Source organism: Miscanthus floridulus, chromosome 4 (genome assembly GCF_019320115.1).
Source record: "Miscanthus floridulus cultivar M001 chromosome 4, ASM1932011v1, whole genome shotgun sequence".
NCBI classification, from domain to species: Eukaryota; Viridiplantae; Streptophyta; class Magnoliopsida; order Poales; family Poaceae; genus Miscanthus; species Miscanthus floridulus.
Genome location: NC_089583.1, coordinates 1243599 through 1262938, shown reverse-complemented (window position 1 = coordinate 1262938; position 19340 = coordinate 1243599). Strand labels below are relative to the sequence as shown.

The window sequence follows — 19340 nt, the reverse complement described above, 5'->3', positions numbered from 1 at the left end:
GTTCATCGAGGTTGACGGTATTCAGGGCCTTCCCAGGTCCTTCCACCATCATCGCCTCTTCCCTCTCCTCGGCCTCGATGTCGTGCAGTACACAGAACATCACCATCTAGATAGTGGCCTCATCCTCATCATCAGCTTGCGCCAGATGAGCCTTAACCTTCTTCTCCTGCTTGCGATTTGGACACTCCCGTGCCCAATGGCCCATCTTCCCATGATGCCAGCAGGCATTAGGGTCGACCTGCTTCTTCTCTAAAGGAGCCTTGCCGCGGCGCTTGCCATCGCCACTGCGGCTGGAGGAGGCTGTCTTCCCAGAGTTCCTCTGAGTAGCCCACTCCTCTTCCATCAGCAAGAGTTTCTCGCTGTCCTTCGTTGCTGTCGCCTGCTCCAGGCGCTCTTCCACTGCCCGCAGATGGCCTGTCACATCCTCAACGGTGAGGGTGGATAAGTTCAGCATCATCTCTATGGACAGAGCAATCTGGATATACTTTGTCGGCACTGAGTGGAGGTACTTAGAGACCGCCTCTTCTTCGTCGATGGTGACGCCGTGGCTCTTTAGCTTGCTGATGAGTGTCTGCAGGCGGAGGGAGAAGTCCTCCACCATTTCACCATCCTTGAACTTGAGGTTGGCATAATCCTGCTTCAGAAGCTAGGCCGTCGCCTTCTTTGCACGGTCGGAACCGACGCGCATCGTCGCAATAGCCTCCCACGCCTCCTTAGCCAAGCTCTTCGCCCCCAACGGCTCCCTGTACTCCATCGGTACAGCAGCGAGGATAGCCTCCAACATTGACATATCATCTTCTTCATTGTCGGTGCCCTTGTCAACAACATTCCAGAGCCGTCAGGCTCTGAGCTTGACCTTCATGGTCACTGACCACTCTCCATAGTTGGTGCGAGTAAGCGTCGGCCAATTGGTGCAGCTGACCTCCCGCACCGTGCGAACAACGACCTCCGATCGTGGCTGGGTAGCCACAGCAGTGCCACTGTTGTCGCCCATTTCCGAACCGCCCGTCATCGCTAGCGGTTAGTCTGGCGATGGCGCTTGTATGGCTCCGATATCACTTGTTGGCCCACAGGATCACCGGCTCAGGTGAGTGAACCACTCACCAGTCTTGCTGAGCACCCGCTAGTGTTGCCGAGCACTCACTAGCCGTACCGACCATGAACAAGCGTTGTCCGTCCCACGCACTATGGCTAGAGCTAGAAGAAGAGGGAGAATAGAGTATACACACACAGTACAAGACACCAGCGTTGGTCGAAGCCCTGTCTAGGAGATGGCAAATCTGAACTCTCTTTACTGAGTTGCCGTGGTAGTCTATTTATACAACTCTATCCATCTAGTCCTAGTACAACGCACATGCTGTAACAGTAACTAGATAACACAGCAGGGCTAACTCTGCGCCGGCCTCTACATGTGGCTACAGTGCTGTAGGTGAGCCGTGCGGTGCCTACACCTGCAGCGGCTATAATATCATAGCAGGGGGCCTTTTTGGCGCCGCCTTCCCTTGCTGTGTTTACACAAGGTAGCAGTCTACAGACACGAGCTCAGTCCAGCTCTTATCATTTGCATCTACTCAGTGTCGGTGTCGGTAAGGGTAAAGGATTACAACTTGGACAGATCAGGTACCCAACAGGACAGTTCTGTTGTTCCTATCACGAATATTAAGGATCCTTAGAGACCACCTTACCCGTGGCAGTCTGGTATCTATGCTTTCCCAGCATGCAACCAGATGTCAAAGAATGAACGTACATCAGTCATCAAACAGATATATAACATATAGGTAGTTTCAATACCAAGACATGTTCTCCTGCACCTTTCCGCTCTCAACATTCCAAGCATAAACACTACCATCACCAGAGCCTGCAGGAGAAGACGATTATGCAATTATGCATTGCTATGTAGACCAAAAAGATGGCAATGACTGCAGAGGGCGATAAAGAATGGTTTCTAACCATATATGATATGGTTTCCCTCAGGACAGAATGATGCCTCCAGTGTTGAATTTGTTAATATTGGCTTCGCATGAAACGTTGCAATCTGAAAGAAAGAAAGACATAAGAACCACATTTTACTAGAACTTAGTATGCATGATATAAACTAGTAGGTTGCATGCTTACCCTATTGACTTCAAATGAAATCTAGCACATGAACACGCCAAGCTCTAGTGGTCAACAGAATCCACCTGCCATCACTGCTGAACTTCATAACATGGGGTTCTGAATCATCGGTACCGACAGAGAAGGTCTCAAAAGGCCCCTATGGACATCACAAGTTAGAAGAGTTGAACACTGAAGCCCAAACAACACATTCGATCACAATGGCCAATTTCTCCGTAGATAATGGATAGCCTATAGCACCTAGTTTTAAGAACAAAACCAGACACACACCATATGTGAGCCTAGAAAGTCAAATCTCACATGTAGCTACAAATAAGGGTAATATCGTAAGACAATGCTTATTACATAGCGTATTTTTATAAAGAATACAACCTCAGAGTATAGACAGCGGAAAGACAACTCTGATCTTCAGGTGAAAACTCCACTTCCACAGGGACAACTGACTGGTTGATCACAAGCCTAATTCCTCCAAACTCTAGCAATCCGGTACCCATCCGGGATTTTTCCAAAGATTTAAAAAGTAAAACAAGAGTAAGTACATGTCGTACTCAACAAATATAACATTAGGTTCATGAGGCTCAAAAGGTTGACACTGGTTTAACTGGAATTAACTTTTAATGAGTCATGATTTTAGCAATAGGGTGGCAACAAAGTTATCATAAGCCCATAAACACATGATCAGGTAAACATGAATAATGAATAGCATAAACAATAATCATTAGTGAGCATCTTCGTCATCAGTATCGTCAATGTTCATCATCTATTCCATAAATGTTCCAAGGCCACTCGTGACCGTGAGCACGGCTGATATACCAGTTTTACACTCTGCAGAGGTTGTACACTTTCACTGTGAGTCGTGATTTACCCTTTTGCCCGAGGTAGCTAATCTCTTGACCCACTTTCAAGGAAGGTCGGTAGGGTTCACTATAAAGCCTTTCAAAGGTTTGTCTAACAAGTTAGGACCATTAGATTCACTCGGCAAACAGATGTAGAGCCCCCTTCCTGATGGCACAATGACGTGCAGCCTATACATAAGGGGACAAAGGCCACACTATACCCGATTCGTCAAGCCATTTTTACGTCAATAAAGGTAACCTCTAACAAGCTAGAAAAGATCCTCATACTGAGCTAAAGCCAGAGCCATGTAGCCCTCACAGCTGTACTGTAAGTCCCGGATGATCACTTACAGATAAGTCCTTAGGAAGAGAAATCTAGAGCACCATAAAAATAGCTCAATGCTCTAGCCCCCTTGATTCCATGTTGCTAAAAAGCATCTTTTAGTGTTTATTGCATATACCATTAGTCAAGTTAGAAGATCATGGCTTTGGTTGAGCACTAGCATCATACTACCCAATGTAATACCCCATAGATATCAAGGTACAAGTACAAAAGACTAGGATATCCTTAGTGGTAGTCAAGGTAGACACATGCAATCATGAATTAAATGATTAAAGGTGTATAGGACAACAAGAAAGATTCCATGCTATACTTGCCTTAAACTCAAATCCTTCTTCTATTAAATTGTAACCTCCAAAGGACTTTTTCTGAATCACCAACTTGTTTTATATCATCAACGCAAAGCTCACCGACTGGACATGATCATAAAGCATCCATGCAATCATACACGAAGCAAACAATAGATCTAAATTAGAACAGTACACCAAACATAAAATCAAGATGAAAAGTTTGTAAAACAAATTTACGTCTTGCTACGAACACACAGACACAAGAATCACAAAAATCAGATCTAAAACGTGAAAGTTATGAATTAAACAAGATTTTATGTAGAAAATTAATAGTTTAAATCTAGATATTAAACCACGAAATTTAAAAGTTGAAAACATGATTAATAGTAGCATTAACATGTAGATTACTTCGTTACAAATCTAGCGCAACTCGAATGGATCGAATCTAAGTTAAAACAGAGATTTTATAGCTAAAACAAGGCAGTGGCATTGTTGTAAATACATGGATTTAAATTTTGAATTAAAATAAACAAAACGGGATTTTAAATCTGAGTCGGGGACTGCGGGTACTATTTTTGAAAAGGACAGGGGTGAAAACAGAAGAAAAGGACCTTCTTTTAAATACTTTTGAACACAGGTGGATGGCGAGTTGATTTCAAATAAGTAGAGGGGCTCTTTTGAAAATCCGCTAGGCTGACCGTGCCAATGCTGAGGTAGCGCCATGTGGCGGCTTGTGGTTGGGGTGGCCTACCGTGGATCGGCTGAGGTGGAATGTGGTCGGCTGGTGCACCAAGTCCACAGCACAGCATGGACCGAAGGGGTACCGATTTAATGGGATCTAATCTCGGCCGTTGGTTTTGAAGTGGACGACTGGGGTGAGCTGACGCCGGGTTGGTCGTCGAAGCGGGGCTAGGAACGGCGTGGCCATGGCCGGGGTGAGCTCGGCCTCACCGGAATCTCACCGGAACGGCGATTCCGTCCATCATTGACCAAAAGGAGGACACGGGAAGGGAGCAGAGGCGCAAGCGAACTCTATCTAGGGTTCGGTGAGAGCCACGCGGGCACTGATACGGCGCGGTGCTCAAATTGGCGGCTCAGGAGGTCCGACGAAGCACTGGCGACGGCGTAAAGCCCACAGAGAGCAAGAGAGGGCGAACGCAGGCACCTGAGGCCTCCTTACCAGATCCCGAAGGCCTGAAAACAGCGCTAGATGACGGCGAAGCGACGGAACGAGCACGACGACATCGACTTTCTTCTCGGCTGGGCGTGCTAGGGTTTGGGACAGGGGTGCGCTGTGGCTCAGGGCTGCCTTTTATGGGGCCAAGTTGCGTAGGGCGCACGCCAAAGCGGTGGGTTCGTAGCGGAGGCGGAGTTGGCATCGGGTTAGAATCCCGGGCGGGGACGACGCGAGGTAGGGGACGACCCATGACAAGCGGGCCCGGGCTATCAGTCGCAGAGAGAGAGAGAGAGAGAAAGGGGCACGGGCGCGCTGCCGTGGCCAACGGGGTGGAACTAGGCCGGCCTGGTGATGTGGGCCGCGAGAGAGGAGGGCAGATCAGGCCAGGGGAAAGGGGAAGTTGGGCCACTCGGGTCAGAAGGAAAGGGAGGAGGGTGTTCTTTTTTTTTCTTTCTAAATCTTTTGTTCAAATTCAATTTCAAATATGAACCAACTCAAGTTTGAATATGGTTTCAAATACACTTTTCAATTCAAATCAAAATGAGCACTTTTGGTAGGCTTTCAAAACTGAACTTTTCAAACTTTTGATATCTTTTTTCAAAGGCATTTTCAAATCCTTTTCAAAAACAATTTGAATTCATTTTCAATTTTGGTCAAAATCACACATGTCATTAACCCAAATGCAAAGGCATGTATGCTCAAACAATGTTGCTAAACCCTATGTTTCATGAGCACGAAAATACAAAATTAAATCATTTAACTCTATTTCAAAAGGAGCAAATTTTAGGGTTTACATAGCTGAAACACACGACGACGATTCACCAATCACAAATGCACTGATAGGCTGCCACATTATGAGACGACAATGCCGGCGCAACAACTCGAGCCATACCAAGATCAGATCAGGCGTTAGCAACTTAAGATATTATTCTCCAGTTCCTATCTTGCAAACGCGATCAGAACAGTTGAGCCGCAGCATTCAGGGACAACGGATTGTAATGTTCCGAGGTGACATGATGTCCATCCAAAAGACGACCGATTACTTCACCAGTTCAATCGCATGGATATTATCTTATATGATCTATTCATTCTAAAACAAACTGTATTTAATACATCAACCGAAAATGCCCACAAGAGGTGTTGTTAGACTCTGCATAAGATCTCACGGGCCAAGGCAAAAAAAGTTGTACATCTCACATCGCCACCAGAAAACTACTATCAACTCACCAAAGAACTAGCACTTCCAACTCCGTGAACGTGAAACAAAGAAAGAAAAAGTCGATGGATTGTACAAGTTATTTGGAGCGGGACACCATGTTTATAACTTCTGCAAGACTTTGGGCTAACATGGAAACACCTAGATTTCTTACTTCAAGAAGGTCGACGATATGAAAAGGAGCACATAAGTAACACACGCGGTGCTCACTTCCAAGTTTCTTGGACCGGGGAGTACAGGAGGAATTACAGATACCATCAAGAAGGTGCCAAGGAACCAGGAAGCAAAGAAAGAACCAAACCTGAAAAATCAAATAAATCTCAGCGTGTCAGGAACCACCTAAAGCATAAAACAATATATTAAAAAATCAACTAAATTTTCTTTCAAACGATCACCTAAAGCAATGTACACAAATGTTAATATTCACAAATTAAGATGCCAAAGACTGCTTACTTTAAAAAAAAAACTAAAGCAAGCACTGAGAATAGTGTGTTAATCTCAGCAATAGCAGTTACGGTGAATTGACAGGAAATGTTGGTGGGCCCACTAAGACGACGCTATTCAGCCAAAACCGTTATACTCTGCTTATTATTATCAAAGACAAAAGATTATAATAAGCTCTAATGGCCCAAACCAAACTAAATAAATTCTAAAAAATGCCAGCTACTGCAGTGCTCAATCACAAATATCTACCCTCTGGGCCAATCTGGTGTGTCTGGCCCAGAACACACGACCTACATCTACAAGCATTTGCACACAACTTTCGTATGCTTATGCATCCGAAAACTGACTTATTAATTCAAATATGGACTGGCATGATTGGCATCAACAAGTGGACAGGCCTCCGCACAATTCTTGAGCAACTAGGCATGAGGTTGATCTATCCGTGAACACCAAGGAACGGTGCTAGAAATGGCTTCGAACCAGGCCTGTGCTAGTGGACAGGTGCTGCATTACCATAATTTGGACCAAACTCTAGCGTTTTGGGTCTAAAACAAGAAATGTTTACCAAAGATAAACTTGGCTGGACCCATGCTACAGCACACACAGCATTGGCCCTCGCTCCGCCCTCGTGACACCATAAGTTATACCAGCAAAGAGATTGTTTGGAAACATGGAGCTGATAAGAACAGGTCCTCTTCAATATTCTGGTTAAGAAAACTTTCATAAAAGAATATGATTACACGGAAAAGTTGTCAAGTCTATGCTTTGCTCCTAGCATGGCAAAATTGTAGTACTGTATTAGGGGAAAAGACCAATTTCCCACTCCATGGAGTGACCATTTAGGATTTGCAACTACTGCCACTGTAATTTATATACGAGTATAAAATACATCATGGGTCCTTAAACTTTTAATGGATTCTCACTTGGGTCCTCGAACTAAAGGGGTGAGGGATTCTCACCTGGGTCCTCCAACTAAAAAAGTCACCACTTAGATCCTTCAACTAATGTCGCGCCTGAGCAGAGGTCCAAATCCCATCACGTCACCTCTATATGCCTACGTGGATGCACCAGCGTGGATGAGGCCAGGTGAAACTTGCAGACCCCCTCCCTCCCCCATCTCCATGTCCACTCCCTCCTCTGTCTCCCGTTGGTCCCACACCTGCCTCGTGGCTGCGCCTGTGTGACTCGCCAACACCGCCCGCCGACCTTACAGCTACGTCTGCACTCTAGAGGCACACTCAGTGGCCATGTAACATACAAAGAGAGGTGAACTGCAGGAGAGGGTGATTGCAAGGGGGGAGATGGAGAGGGAGGGTTTTTTTGCAACTTTAATCGACACGGCCACGTAGGCAGCTGGTGGTGGATGGACCTTTAGTTGAGCGCCACTGTAGATTGAGGACCCAGATGGTCACTTTTTTAGTTCGAGGACCCCAACTGAGAATTCGCAGTACATTGCGGACCCAGATAGTCACTTTTTTTAGCTCAAGCACCCAACTGAGAATCCATGAAAAGTTGGACCTGGGGTGCATTTTATTATATTTTCTACTCCATTCAGTAGCCTCTTAACTTCTATTGCACAGCTAAAATCTTAACTTCTAAATATCATAACAACAATATATCTGCAGGCCAACCTACAATGCTAGAAGCCTAAAATGTATGTCTACAATAATCTTTACTACCAAACTAAAATGCTAAGTTGTTAAGTCCAAGATCTGCCATTGACCACTGCAATACAGTCACAGGAACATAAATACATGTCCCAGCATATTTTCAAATAACGGACCTATCAGTGGAAGAAGTTCATGACTACCAGATAAGGAGATCATCTATTTTGCATTTGCTTGCTTGCAGGATATGAGAATGCAAAGGTTCTTTTATAGTTTTATGTACCATACACATGCGGTGAGAAAATATGCCCCACCACATATCTGGCTTGTACAGCCTGAAGACAGTGGTGGACAAACCATTGTCACCACAACAGGCGTACTTAGCTGCCAGGAGCTAGAAAAATATTCTTCTGGTGGGATGTCTACTGTGCTAGAATTGTAGGTTGTCAGGCTCAAGTACCATAATAGGATTTATTGATGAAAAAAAAACCTTTCTCAATGGGAAGAAAATGCTAGAGACTAAAAATGGTGGCACCATATCTAATATACAGAGTAAATGAATCCAAAACAAATGCAATTGTACTAAGAGCTAATCATAGGCCAATGCAGATGTATAATTAATAAACTAAAATCCTACAATAAGAAGAAAGCATACCCATAAAAGAATGCTCGCCATCCACTTTTGACCCTCTGATAAATGAAATAGATATTTGCTGCACAAGAGATGGCCACCTGAAGGGTTGGCCCTTCTTCAGTAGGGAAAGTGAGGGTAAGCACTCCAAGCAAGACAAAAGCAATAGCTGTCTGCCAAATGACTTTGCTACGTGGTGTTTGAAATCTGCCTTGAATAGCCTTCACTGCACGTGACTGATTAAGTTCCCTAAATTTTTTCTTGAGATTCATTTTTGGTTTTTTCCTATCAAAGAAACTCTGCATGATAATCCTGTCATGGGCAGACTCAATTGCATCAACACTTGGCTTGTGGCCTGCATACTTGCTTATCAGATAGTTCCTAGCAGCTCGAATTTCTTCTTCTGATGCTTCCCTGCTGATTCCAAGATGCTGATATGGATCCTTTACATGGATTCGGGGAAAGATGGCTGAAATAAAATCAAGCAGTCAAAAAGGATGCTCAAGGATTATTATACAGAAGAACTGTTACAAACAACAAAAGCAAAAGGTCAATCACAGGTACATGTAATCTATAAAAAGGTTGGGACAGAAACAGGTGATACTGATTACCGAAATTACTCGTTCCCTACATACATGAATGTCAAATGCGGTGCACTTGGCAATGAAAACATTCAATGTTTATGCAAGGTCAATTACTCTGGAGAACAAGTTACTACTTTGATGTTCCTTAGAAAACCATACATCAGGTTTATTGAAATTCAATATGAAAAAAGTGCCAAACAATCTCAAGTGTATATAAACTAATTATGTAAGATTCTCCTGTCATAGACATGGGTAGCAAATACTCACAAGTTGAAGAATCAGCCATATCCCCAAATGATGCAGTTGCCAGTGGTGTGATTCTGGCATTTCTTGGCGCATAACAGAAAAAAGTACTGTACTTCGTGTATCTGCATTGAAGGATTTGGATGAGAAATTGTATTTCTCAATCACAGCAGACACTAGATGAAAGCTTGGAGGCTGAGACGCAAGAAGTGTAAGAAACCATACCTATCCACATCGATGAAGATTTTGTTCTTTTCCTTGCATCCCCAGTTGAAACTCAATGAAGAAACAAGCCCCAAGGGTGCACTTGATACCATTGAAGTAACTGGGTATCGTAAGGTTCTTGAGGGATCAGTAGCTAGACCATGACCCAACATCTTTAGCAATATCTGAATATTTTAGACTCGAGTTGTGCTCCCTACGAAGCAAAACAATACTATATCAAGAACGGGTAAACAAGAAAGGAAAATGGACAAAACCACTTGGAAGAAAAAAAATGCATATCTATGGTGTATTTCTCTATGGTCATTAGAGATCATCCATTAAACAAATGCACCTCTGTTGTCTTCGATTCTAAGGAGATTGGGGACTTAAAAGCGATGACCACGGACATTTTTTTTTAGAATATGCACCATTAGACAAAATGAACTAAAGAAGAATTTCGAATTTAAGTATCTTTCAGTATCATTTAAGTATCTTTCAGTATCTAAGTATAAATACTAAGAAAAAACAGAAAGAAGGATTGATAGAAAAAACAGAAAGAAGGATTGATTTGCGGCAATAGATGTCTTTCACATACAACTAGAAAAAAGTAATTCCCTTTTTGAATGGCAGTTCCAAAAAAACGTACTTCGATGTCAAAAAAGCGTATTCATAAAAATCTTTGGAAAAAAAAAGACTTATTTTTCCATAGTACAATCTTATTCTTTAGCAAAATCAAGATCATTTTCTAGCGGCAACGAGCATCCAAAACCAAAAGGTTATATTTAATAAGGATAAAGTTCCAATATGGAATACAACGCGGGCCCATGAAGCGCACCATTCCAGGATCATTGACAGGAGACTTATGGTAACACAATTACAACCAAGACTAAGAAACAATTGCTAGCACCAAAACCTTCACACTACCACTAGACGTCACATGATTCTCCTGAATGTGTAAAGCTACTACCCAATACGATATCTAGACCATTTCAATCAATGCAACAAACAAGCCATAGATTCATAGTAATTCATAGGGATGAAAACGGTACGGATATTTTCCGACCGTATTCGAAACCGAATCCGTTTAGAGGGGTTGAGATCTGTCCGTATCCGAGTCCGGATATCCAACATCCGATACCGTATCCGTATCCGAATACTCAAATCGCATATTTATGATGTCGATATCCAATCGTATTCTATCCGACATAGTTGACACTATCCGTATTCGAATCCGAATCCAGACAAAAATATGAAAACAAATGTAATATCGGTGATATCCGTCCGTATCCGATCCGTTTTCATCCCTAGTAATTCGAAATGAACAGAGGGGCATAGGGTTCAGTTGAACCCCCATTTTTTCTTATCTGGAACTTAAACCGCACCGGCACCCAAAGCCTGGAACTTAAACCGCACCGGCACCCAAAGCCTACGGCACCAACTGAGATGGACCTAACGCGTGCTAAAGAGGTTAATCGAGGTCAACAGAACCGCGGATGGATTGACAGCCAAATCAGTACTCCACCAAGCAACAAACAAACCCCAAGGTACCGATGGAGAGAAACAAACATTTAGATTTAATTGCTCACAGGAGCGAATAATCTCGCGGGAGAAAACAAAACTCTGAGAAAAATCGAACTCTGCAAAGTTAGGATTTCCTACCACCAAATGCAACCAGTCCCTGAAGAGTGGACAGGTTCTCTTCCGCTGCACGCCGGGAAAGGAGGTGGAGGGAGACGATGACGACGACTGCAATGGGCGAGTCCCTCCGTGGCAGCTCAATGGATGGCGTGCAGGAGGGTCGTTCGTTGAGATGAGCAAGGGGCAGCAATGGGGCGGGGACGGGCCGACGCATCCTCACGCACAGGAAACAAAAAGGCACAATTTGAGGCCCAAGCCGCAGTTGGACCAGCCCACGCAAAATTGGATTGCAGTTTTCAGATTGCGCCACCTATTTTCAGCTAATTTTGGCTCCCTTCGGCAGAGAAAGTTCCCCGGGCCCAAGGCCCATTTTTTCATCAATCAAAAAAAGAAAGTTTCCTTGAGGCGACCGGCAGGCGGATGGCAAGGACGGGATTGGGCCTCAAATTGAGCCTTTTTGTTTCCTGTACGCGAGGATGCAGCGGCACGTCCCCGCCTCACTGCTGCCCCCTTCTCATCCCAGCGAACGACCCTCCTGGACACCATCCGCTGAGCCGCAACGGAGGGATTCGCCCATTGCAATCGTCGCCGTCGTCTCCATCCACCTCTCCCAGCATGCAGCGGAAGAGAACTCGTCCACACTCAGGGACTAGGTGCGTTCGGTGGTAGGAAATCATAACTTTGCAGAGTTCGATTTTTCTCAGAGTTCCGTTTTCTCCCGCGAGATTATTCGTTGCTGCGAGCAATTAAATCCAAACATTTGTTTCTCCCCATCGGTACCTCGGGGTGTGTTGCTTGGTGGAGTACTGATCTGGCAGTCAATCCATCCGCGGTTCTGTTGGCCTCGATTAACCCCTTCACCACATGCTAGGTCCATCTCGGTGCCGTAGGGCTTTGGGTGTGGGTGCGGTTTAAGTTCTAGATAAGAAAAATAGGGTTTCAATTGAACCCTATGCCCCTGTTCATTTCAAAATAACTATAAATCTATAACTTGTTTGTTGTATTAACTAAAATGTCTAGATATCGTATTGGGTAGTAGTTGTACATTCAGAAGAACCATGTGGTCTAGTGGTAGTGTGAAGGTTTTGATGCTAGCAAATGTTTCTTAGTCCTGATTGTAATTGTGTTAGCATAAGTCACCTGTCAATGATCTTGTAAGGGTTCGCTTCGTGGGTATTAGGCAGGTCTATGTGTGATTAGCTATAATTAGCACCTGCAATGTATACTTGATTGTGAAGGGTGGGCTTGGTGCAAGCGGTAGACTCTTACCGCCTGTGACCGGAAGGTCCCGGGTTCGAGTCGCGGTCTCCTCGCATTGCATAGGCGAGGGTAAGGCTTGCCACTAATACCCTTCCCCAGACCCCGCACAGAGCGGGAGCTCTCTGCACTGGGTACGCCCTTTAATGTATACTTGATTGTATTCCTTGTATACCCAGCCATATTGGCTATATATATGAAGGTCACCCTCCCATATTGGGTGTGAGGTGTGTCTCTACATGGTATCAGACTATCATATCCTATTTTTCTGCCCTTCCCCCGTGCGACCCCTTCCTGATCGCGCCGCAGCCCCAACGCGCGTGACTCCCTCGCGCCCGTCCACCCTCACCGACTGCTCCCTCTCTCCTCTCCGATGGACACGTCGGCCTCCCTCGCCTCCGCCTCCTCCCCGGCCACCTGTGCCGGCACCCTGCCCGCGATAGGCACTCTCACCATGCCTGCCATGAGCGCTGGCGCTGCTGCACCGATCGTGGCTCACCACTACGCCACAGTCAATGTCAAGTCTCACATCCCGATTACGCTGGACCTTCAATCCAACTACTCCAAGTGGGCGTTCTTCTTCAAGTCGCTGTGAGGCAAGTTTGGCCTTCGCTCACACATCGACGGCTCTGCTCCCCCTTGACCTGATGATCCTCAGTGGGATGCCACGGAGTGCTGCGTCTGGGGCTGGATCTCCGGCTTCGTCGACGACTCCGTCCTCGACCTCGCCATGGACGGTGCCGATCCAACCGCCCGTGATCTGTGGGTGGCCATTGAGGGGATCTTCCGCGCCAACCGGGAGCCACGCGCCATCTTCCTCCTCAACGAATTTCACTCCATGGTGCAAGGTGACAGCACCATCTCGGCGTACTGCCAGCGGCTGAAGACCAAGGATGCCGCTCTTCGCGATGTTGGCCATCCTGTCGAGGACTCGTAGCTCGTCCTCGCCCTTCTGCGTGGCCTCAATCCTCGCTTCTCCAGCACCACCGACGACATCGCCAACTCTGTTGTACTTCCCACATTCGCCAGAGCCCATGACATGCTGGCACTAAAGGAGCTCCGTCTCGCCAACGATGAAAAGACGGTCGCCAGCACCGCCCTCCTCGCCACCGCCGGGTCTAGCTACACTGGCCCGGGCGGGTGTTGTGCTCTCGCTGCCACAGCCACCTCTAGAGGTGCACACAACCCACACGTGACCAGCTACGGCAGCAGCAACAAGGGCGGCGGCGGTGGCAACAACAGCGGCGGCAAGAGCAAGGGCAAGGGTCGGCGTGGCTAGAACAACGGCCCTGCACAACAGCGCGGTGGCGTTGCAAGCGCGTCCCAGCCGGCTGGCCAGAATGGCCAATACCGACCCATGGGGCCCTAGATTTGCTACAATCCATGGGCGCCACAGGGCCCTCCTTCGGCTCAGCAGAGCAGCTGGTGCCTAGGCGTGCTTGGCGCCCCTCCTCCTCAGGCTCACACGGCCTTCGCGCCTACGCAGCCCCCGACGACATTTGCGCCGCTCCATGTCTCCCAACAGGCTCCCATGTGGAACCAGGATGGTCTTGTTGCTGCACTCAATCAGATGCATCTCCAAGGCCAGCATCCCTGGGTCCTGGACTCCGGCGCCTCCTCCCACATGAGCTCCTCGGATGGTATACTCCTTTCTCGCCATCCTCCTCCTTACTCTTCCATTACCGTTGGCAATGGTCAAACTCTTCCTATTTCATGTCATGTTGAGTCTGTCCTTCATACACCAGTCAAATTTTCATCTTAATAATGTCTTAGTTGTCCCATCCCTAGTCTACAATCTGCTATCTGTCCATCAATTTACTAGGGACAACAATTGCTCTATAGAATTTGACGCTCTTGGTTTTTCTGTCAAGGATATCCCAACCCGACGCGTGATGCTTCGCTGCAATAGTGTTGGTGACCTTTACACCTTCCCTACTGCGTCTTACGCTCCACATGCCAGCATCGCCATCTCTACCGACCTCTGGCATCACCGTCTTGGTCATCCCAGCTCTGCCACTATTGACATTCTTCGTCGTAATGCGTCCATCAGCTGTAATAAAGTAGAGCACCAACTATGTCATTCTTGTCAGCTTAGCAAACACGTGTGCCTTCCTTTTTTAGATTCTAGTTCATTTAGCTCCATGCCTTTTGAACTTATTCACTGTGATGTATGGACATCCCCGGTTGCCAGTGTATCCGGGTATTAATATTATCTCATTTTACTTGATGATTTCACTCATTTCTGTTGGACCTTTCCCCTCACTCGCAAATCTAAAGTCCCCACACATTACAAATTTTTGCAATTATGTCCACACTCAATTCAGCCTTGCCATCAAAGCTGTCCAAGCCGACAACGTCACTGAGTTCGTAAACAATACCCTCCATACTCTCTTTGCTTCCCGTGGTATTCATTTACGCCTCTCGTGTCCATATACCTCCCACAAAATAGCAAGGCTGAACGCCTTCTTCGCACATTGAACAACATCAGCCGCACGATGCTCCTCCATGCACACATGCCTGCTCGGTACTGGGCTGAGGCGCTCGCCATAGCCACATATCTTCTGAGCATGCGTCCATGCTCTGCTGTTCGCCACACCATTCCATATACCCTCCTCCACAACAAACCTCCCGAGTACTCCCACTTACGTGTCTTTGGGTGTCTCTGTTATCCGAACTAAAATGCCACGGCTCGCCACAAACTCTCCCCTCGCTCCACAGCTTGTGTTTTTCTCGGCTATCCCTCTTCCCACAAGGGGTACCGCTGCCTCGACATGGCCACTCAACGCGTCATCATCTCTCACCATGTGGTCTTCGATGAGACTTGTTTTCCCTTCGGGCTTTACCCCTCTCGGTCCTCGCCAAGCGACCTTGATTTTTTGCTTATAGGTAGTACAGTATCGATGCGTCCTACATCTTTGCCCACTGCTGTTGGGCAGCCACACCAAGGATTCATTGAGGAGCTGATCGACGACCCCGTGATCTTGTTTCATAGCCCCGTACCACCTGCTGCTCCACCAACACCCGATCCACCACCTGCTGCCCCAGCTCCAGCTGCTGTTCACGCCGCTCCACTAGCTTGGGACATCCGGCTTGTCTACAGCCGGCGTCCTCGGGCGCATGACGGGTCCTCTACAGCATCGGGAACGGCTCCTGCACCTGTCCAGCAGGCTCCTATACCTGTCCAGCAGCCTTCTGCCCCTGTACAGCAGGCCCCTTCTCCTGTCCAGCAGCCATAGATGCCCGCAGCTCCACCAGCACCTCCTGTACAGTAGGAACGACGCATCACGCAGACCCAGTCTGGGGCCATACCGGTTATGCGGTATGTGGGTCTCTCTGCGACAACCACTCCGTCTCCGCTTCCCGCCAACTATCGTAGCGGTTTGGCTGATCCAAACTAGTGTGCGGCCATGGCTGAGGAGTGCAAGGCGCTCATCGACAACGGGACATGGCGCCTCGTGCCATGGCCACCCGGCGCCAATGTGGTCATAGGCAAGTGGATATTCAAGCACAAGTACCACTCCGATGGTACCCTTGCCCGCCACAAGGCTCGCTGGGTGGTTCGTGGCTTCTCCCAGTGCCACGGCATCAACTACAACGAGACATTCAGCCCGGTGGTCAAACCAGCAACCATCTGGGCTATTCTCGGCATTGCTGCCTCACGCGCCTGGCCTATCCATCAGCTAGATGTCTAGAACACTTTTCTCCATGGACATCTGGAGGAGACAGTCTATTGCCAGCAGCCCACAGGGTTCCAAGCACGGCAAACACAAAATTATTGCATGCACTAGGAAATCATTCGGCTGGGTTAGGCTTTGACAACTTAATTTTGGAAGAAATCAGCAGCCACTACTAGTAATGAACACAACACATCAATCAGAACTGAACTACACTACTACTAATGAACACATAGCACTATCTCAGGAAATGTCTCCTAGAAAAAGCTTACTAACACCTAACCAAGGTGTTTTTTTTAAAAAGAACAGCAGTGCGCTCTCCTGCAATCCCACTTGTATTGGACATATGTTGATACATTTATTCTGTAAAAGTGCACACGAAATTAACACCTGACCACTTGTGGGTTAGCTAAGCCTTATGTATCAAGTGATTATTGGCACTCGACAAAGACATTGATGCTACTGGTGACTGGTGACATTCAGACTTTGGTTACACTATCAGTACAAAAATACAACTCTGAACATAAGATTCAGAACTCAACCAAATAATATGCACACCCTATACTACACTGCATGTAATCCACGATGAAATCAGAAATTCCAGAATAGTCTAGAAGAGAATAGCGTGCAATCCAAAGTACTGTAGGAGCAGGCAAGTCCAAGAAGCAAGAACGAGAACAAGAACAGAGCCGGGCACTCACCTCTCCTTTCCCCTTCTCCCTCGTTGCTCCTGCTGCGCCTTGTCGGTCGTCCCCAACTGCTCCTCCAATTCTTCGACGGGAGTGTAGAGAAATGAAGACCAACATATCTAACAAGAAATAATATTTTACAATTGCAGATCCACTTCTCCCACGACAGATCTAACAAGAAACAACGGAGCCAAGATTGGGAAAGACAGAGGGGAAAGGGACATGGAGACTCACCACGACGACGGACGGCAGGACAATTGGCGAAGACACGGCCCTGGAGAGTGACGACGTGCTCTAGGACGATGGTACCTAGGCGTTCTTGGCGAGATAGAACGGGGGCGGCCGCTGTAGATCGACTTCTCCCTGTAGATCTCCCTCTTCTTGGAGGGCTCGCGCTTCTTCGAACGGATCTAAAGCGACCTGGTGATGCAGGGAGCAGCAAACGACAGATCAAACCCTAGCCGCCATGGATTCCTTCTACCGAAGGAGTGAACGCCTGACGGGCGAGAAGAAAGCAAGCGAGACGGGGAAATAAATCGACGAGTGCCTCGACGGGGAAGGACATACAAGGTGGACGAGGAGCTCGAGGTCTAGCCGCCATGGCTTACCTTGCGAGGCACGCGCGAGAGATAATGCGAAGGTGCCATTTGGATAGCTCATGGGAATGGGTCTGGGCTACAAGAGTTCCTAAATCTCCTTATAATCCTTGGTTTTTAAGTAAGATAAGACAAAATCTCTCTCCAACAACTCCTAATATATCCTTCCAGATTTTTAGGACTCAGGAAAAATCACCCAACCGGCGTAAAGTTACGCGCTGCTCCCGTCGCGTGTATCCATCCCCCGCGCGAGCTCGAGCGTCGCGCGGTTCGGAAGCTCGCCACGGCCTTATCCGAGGGCCGGAGCGAGCGCATCTCCACGGGCATCTGGACCGCGGGTGACGACCCGGAGACGCTCGACGAAGTTCTCGCTTTCTCCCTGCAGAAGCTGGAGCCCATGGCCATGGACGCGCTGGCGGTCCAGGCCGAGATGGCCGACGAGGACGCACAGTTCGAAGTGTCGGCGGCCGCGGGGGACACGACGAGCGTGTTCGACTCACTGGTGCCGTCGGACGAGTGGTCCAAGTCTGCTGCAGGTGGCTCGGACGAGCGCATCACGCTGGTGGCGGCCATCTAGGTGCGTGACCCGTGGCGGCGGTACGAGGCGGTGGGCGCGCTGATGGTCGCTGTGGTGCAATCGGCGAGGCTGTTGGGCACGGTGGGCTACAGCGTCGGGAGGTTCAAGGTGTTGAGCCTGCACGTGGGGGGTGTGCAGATGAGGTGTCCACCGTCCGGAGGCGGTGGGAGCGCGAGCTAGGGCGCGGAGAGGCAGAAGCTGACGACAATGCAGTGGATGCTCGCGCAAGGGCCGGCCCGCGCCGGCAAGAGGGCGACGACGCCGACGACGCAGGCGAGGGCGAGAGTGTAGCGGCGGGCCAACGTCGTGTGGAGCCTGTCGTCGCGGGTGCTCGCGGGGATGTGGCTAGCAACAAGCCCATGGTCCCCCGCGCCGACGCCACGGACACCGACACCCCGATTGCCGAGTACGATGAGACCCCAGCGGCTGCCGTCGCCACTGACGAAGAGCAGAGCGAGCATCTCATGTCATCGTTACCGATTGCAGGGTTCGCCGCCCCCGATGCCGGGCTTCCTCGCCAACACCGGCATGGAGACCCGCTTCGTGCCCACCTCTGAGCCGATAGCGGCCATGAACCAGCGTGGAGATGATGTGGGCCTCAAATTTGATTTTTTAGATGCCATTTATTAAAAACTCTTAGAGGTGACTATCTTTTCCCCTTCTAATATCTTTTTAGGAGTTGTCAAACTATAAGTTTTTAGGAGAAAAAATTAGGGAATAAGAGCATCTCTAAGAGTGCCCTGTATCCCTTCCCCATTTATGTTTTCAGGAAAAAAAAGAAAAACTCATCTTGAAGAGTACCTTGTATTTCTTCCCCATCTATGTTTTCAGAGAAAAAAAAGAAAAACTCATATCCAAAAGTACCTTATATTTCTTCCCCAATCTTTTATCACTTGGCAAACCGACCACCTCCGCGCGTAAAAATACGTGCATCGTAGTCACGCGCATGGGTGTTTCCCCAACACCACAATCGAGAGCGACCACTGGGAAATTGTGCACGTACATCCTACTTGCTGGCTACGATCTCTCTGGCAGCGGAAGCAATGACGACCTTGTCGTGCGGATACTCGCCGTTGCCAGGTCGGACAATATGTGCACCAAGGAGAACAGAATTAAATACCACCTCTTCTCCTTCACGTCCGGCGACGGGGCGCAGGGGTTTGGCAGCCGCCTCCTGGGGCATGGGCGCATGGCCGAGCAGAGTAGATTGGCATTATCAAAT

The 19340-nt window shown here is 47.9% G+C and overlaps 1 protein-coding gene across 2 annotated transcripts; it reads right to left on the bottom strand.

Moving 5' to 3' along the window:
- Positions 1-5776: 5776 nt before the first annotated feature.
- On the bottom strand, positions 5777-17293 carry LOC136550750 (protein CHAPERONE-LIKE PROTEIN OF POR1, chloroplastic-like). 2 transcript variants are annotated; one of them, XM_066542348.1, is made up of 6 exons: positions 17276-17293; positions 16958-17033; positions 9709-9901; positions 9508-9608; positions 8681-9125; positions 5777-6275 (listed from the first exon to the last, which is right to left on the bottom strand). In XM_066542348.1, exons 3-6 carry the CDS (start codon positions 9858-9860, stop codon positions 6125-6127), a joined length of 849 nt encoding a protein of 282 aa, XP_066398445.1. In that variant the 5' UTR covers positions 9861-9901; positions 16958-17033; positions 17276-17293; the 3' UTR covers positions 5777-6124. The 2 variants fall into 2 exon arrangements, with proteins under 2 accessions (XP_066398445.1, XP_066398444.1); XM_066542347.1 differs by lacking the exons at positions 16958-17033; positions 17276-17293 and adding an exon at positions 11347-11486.
- Positions 17294-19340: the final 2047 nt, after the last annotated feature.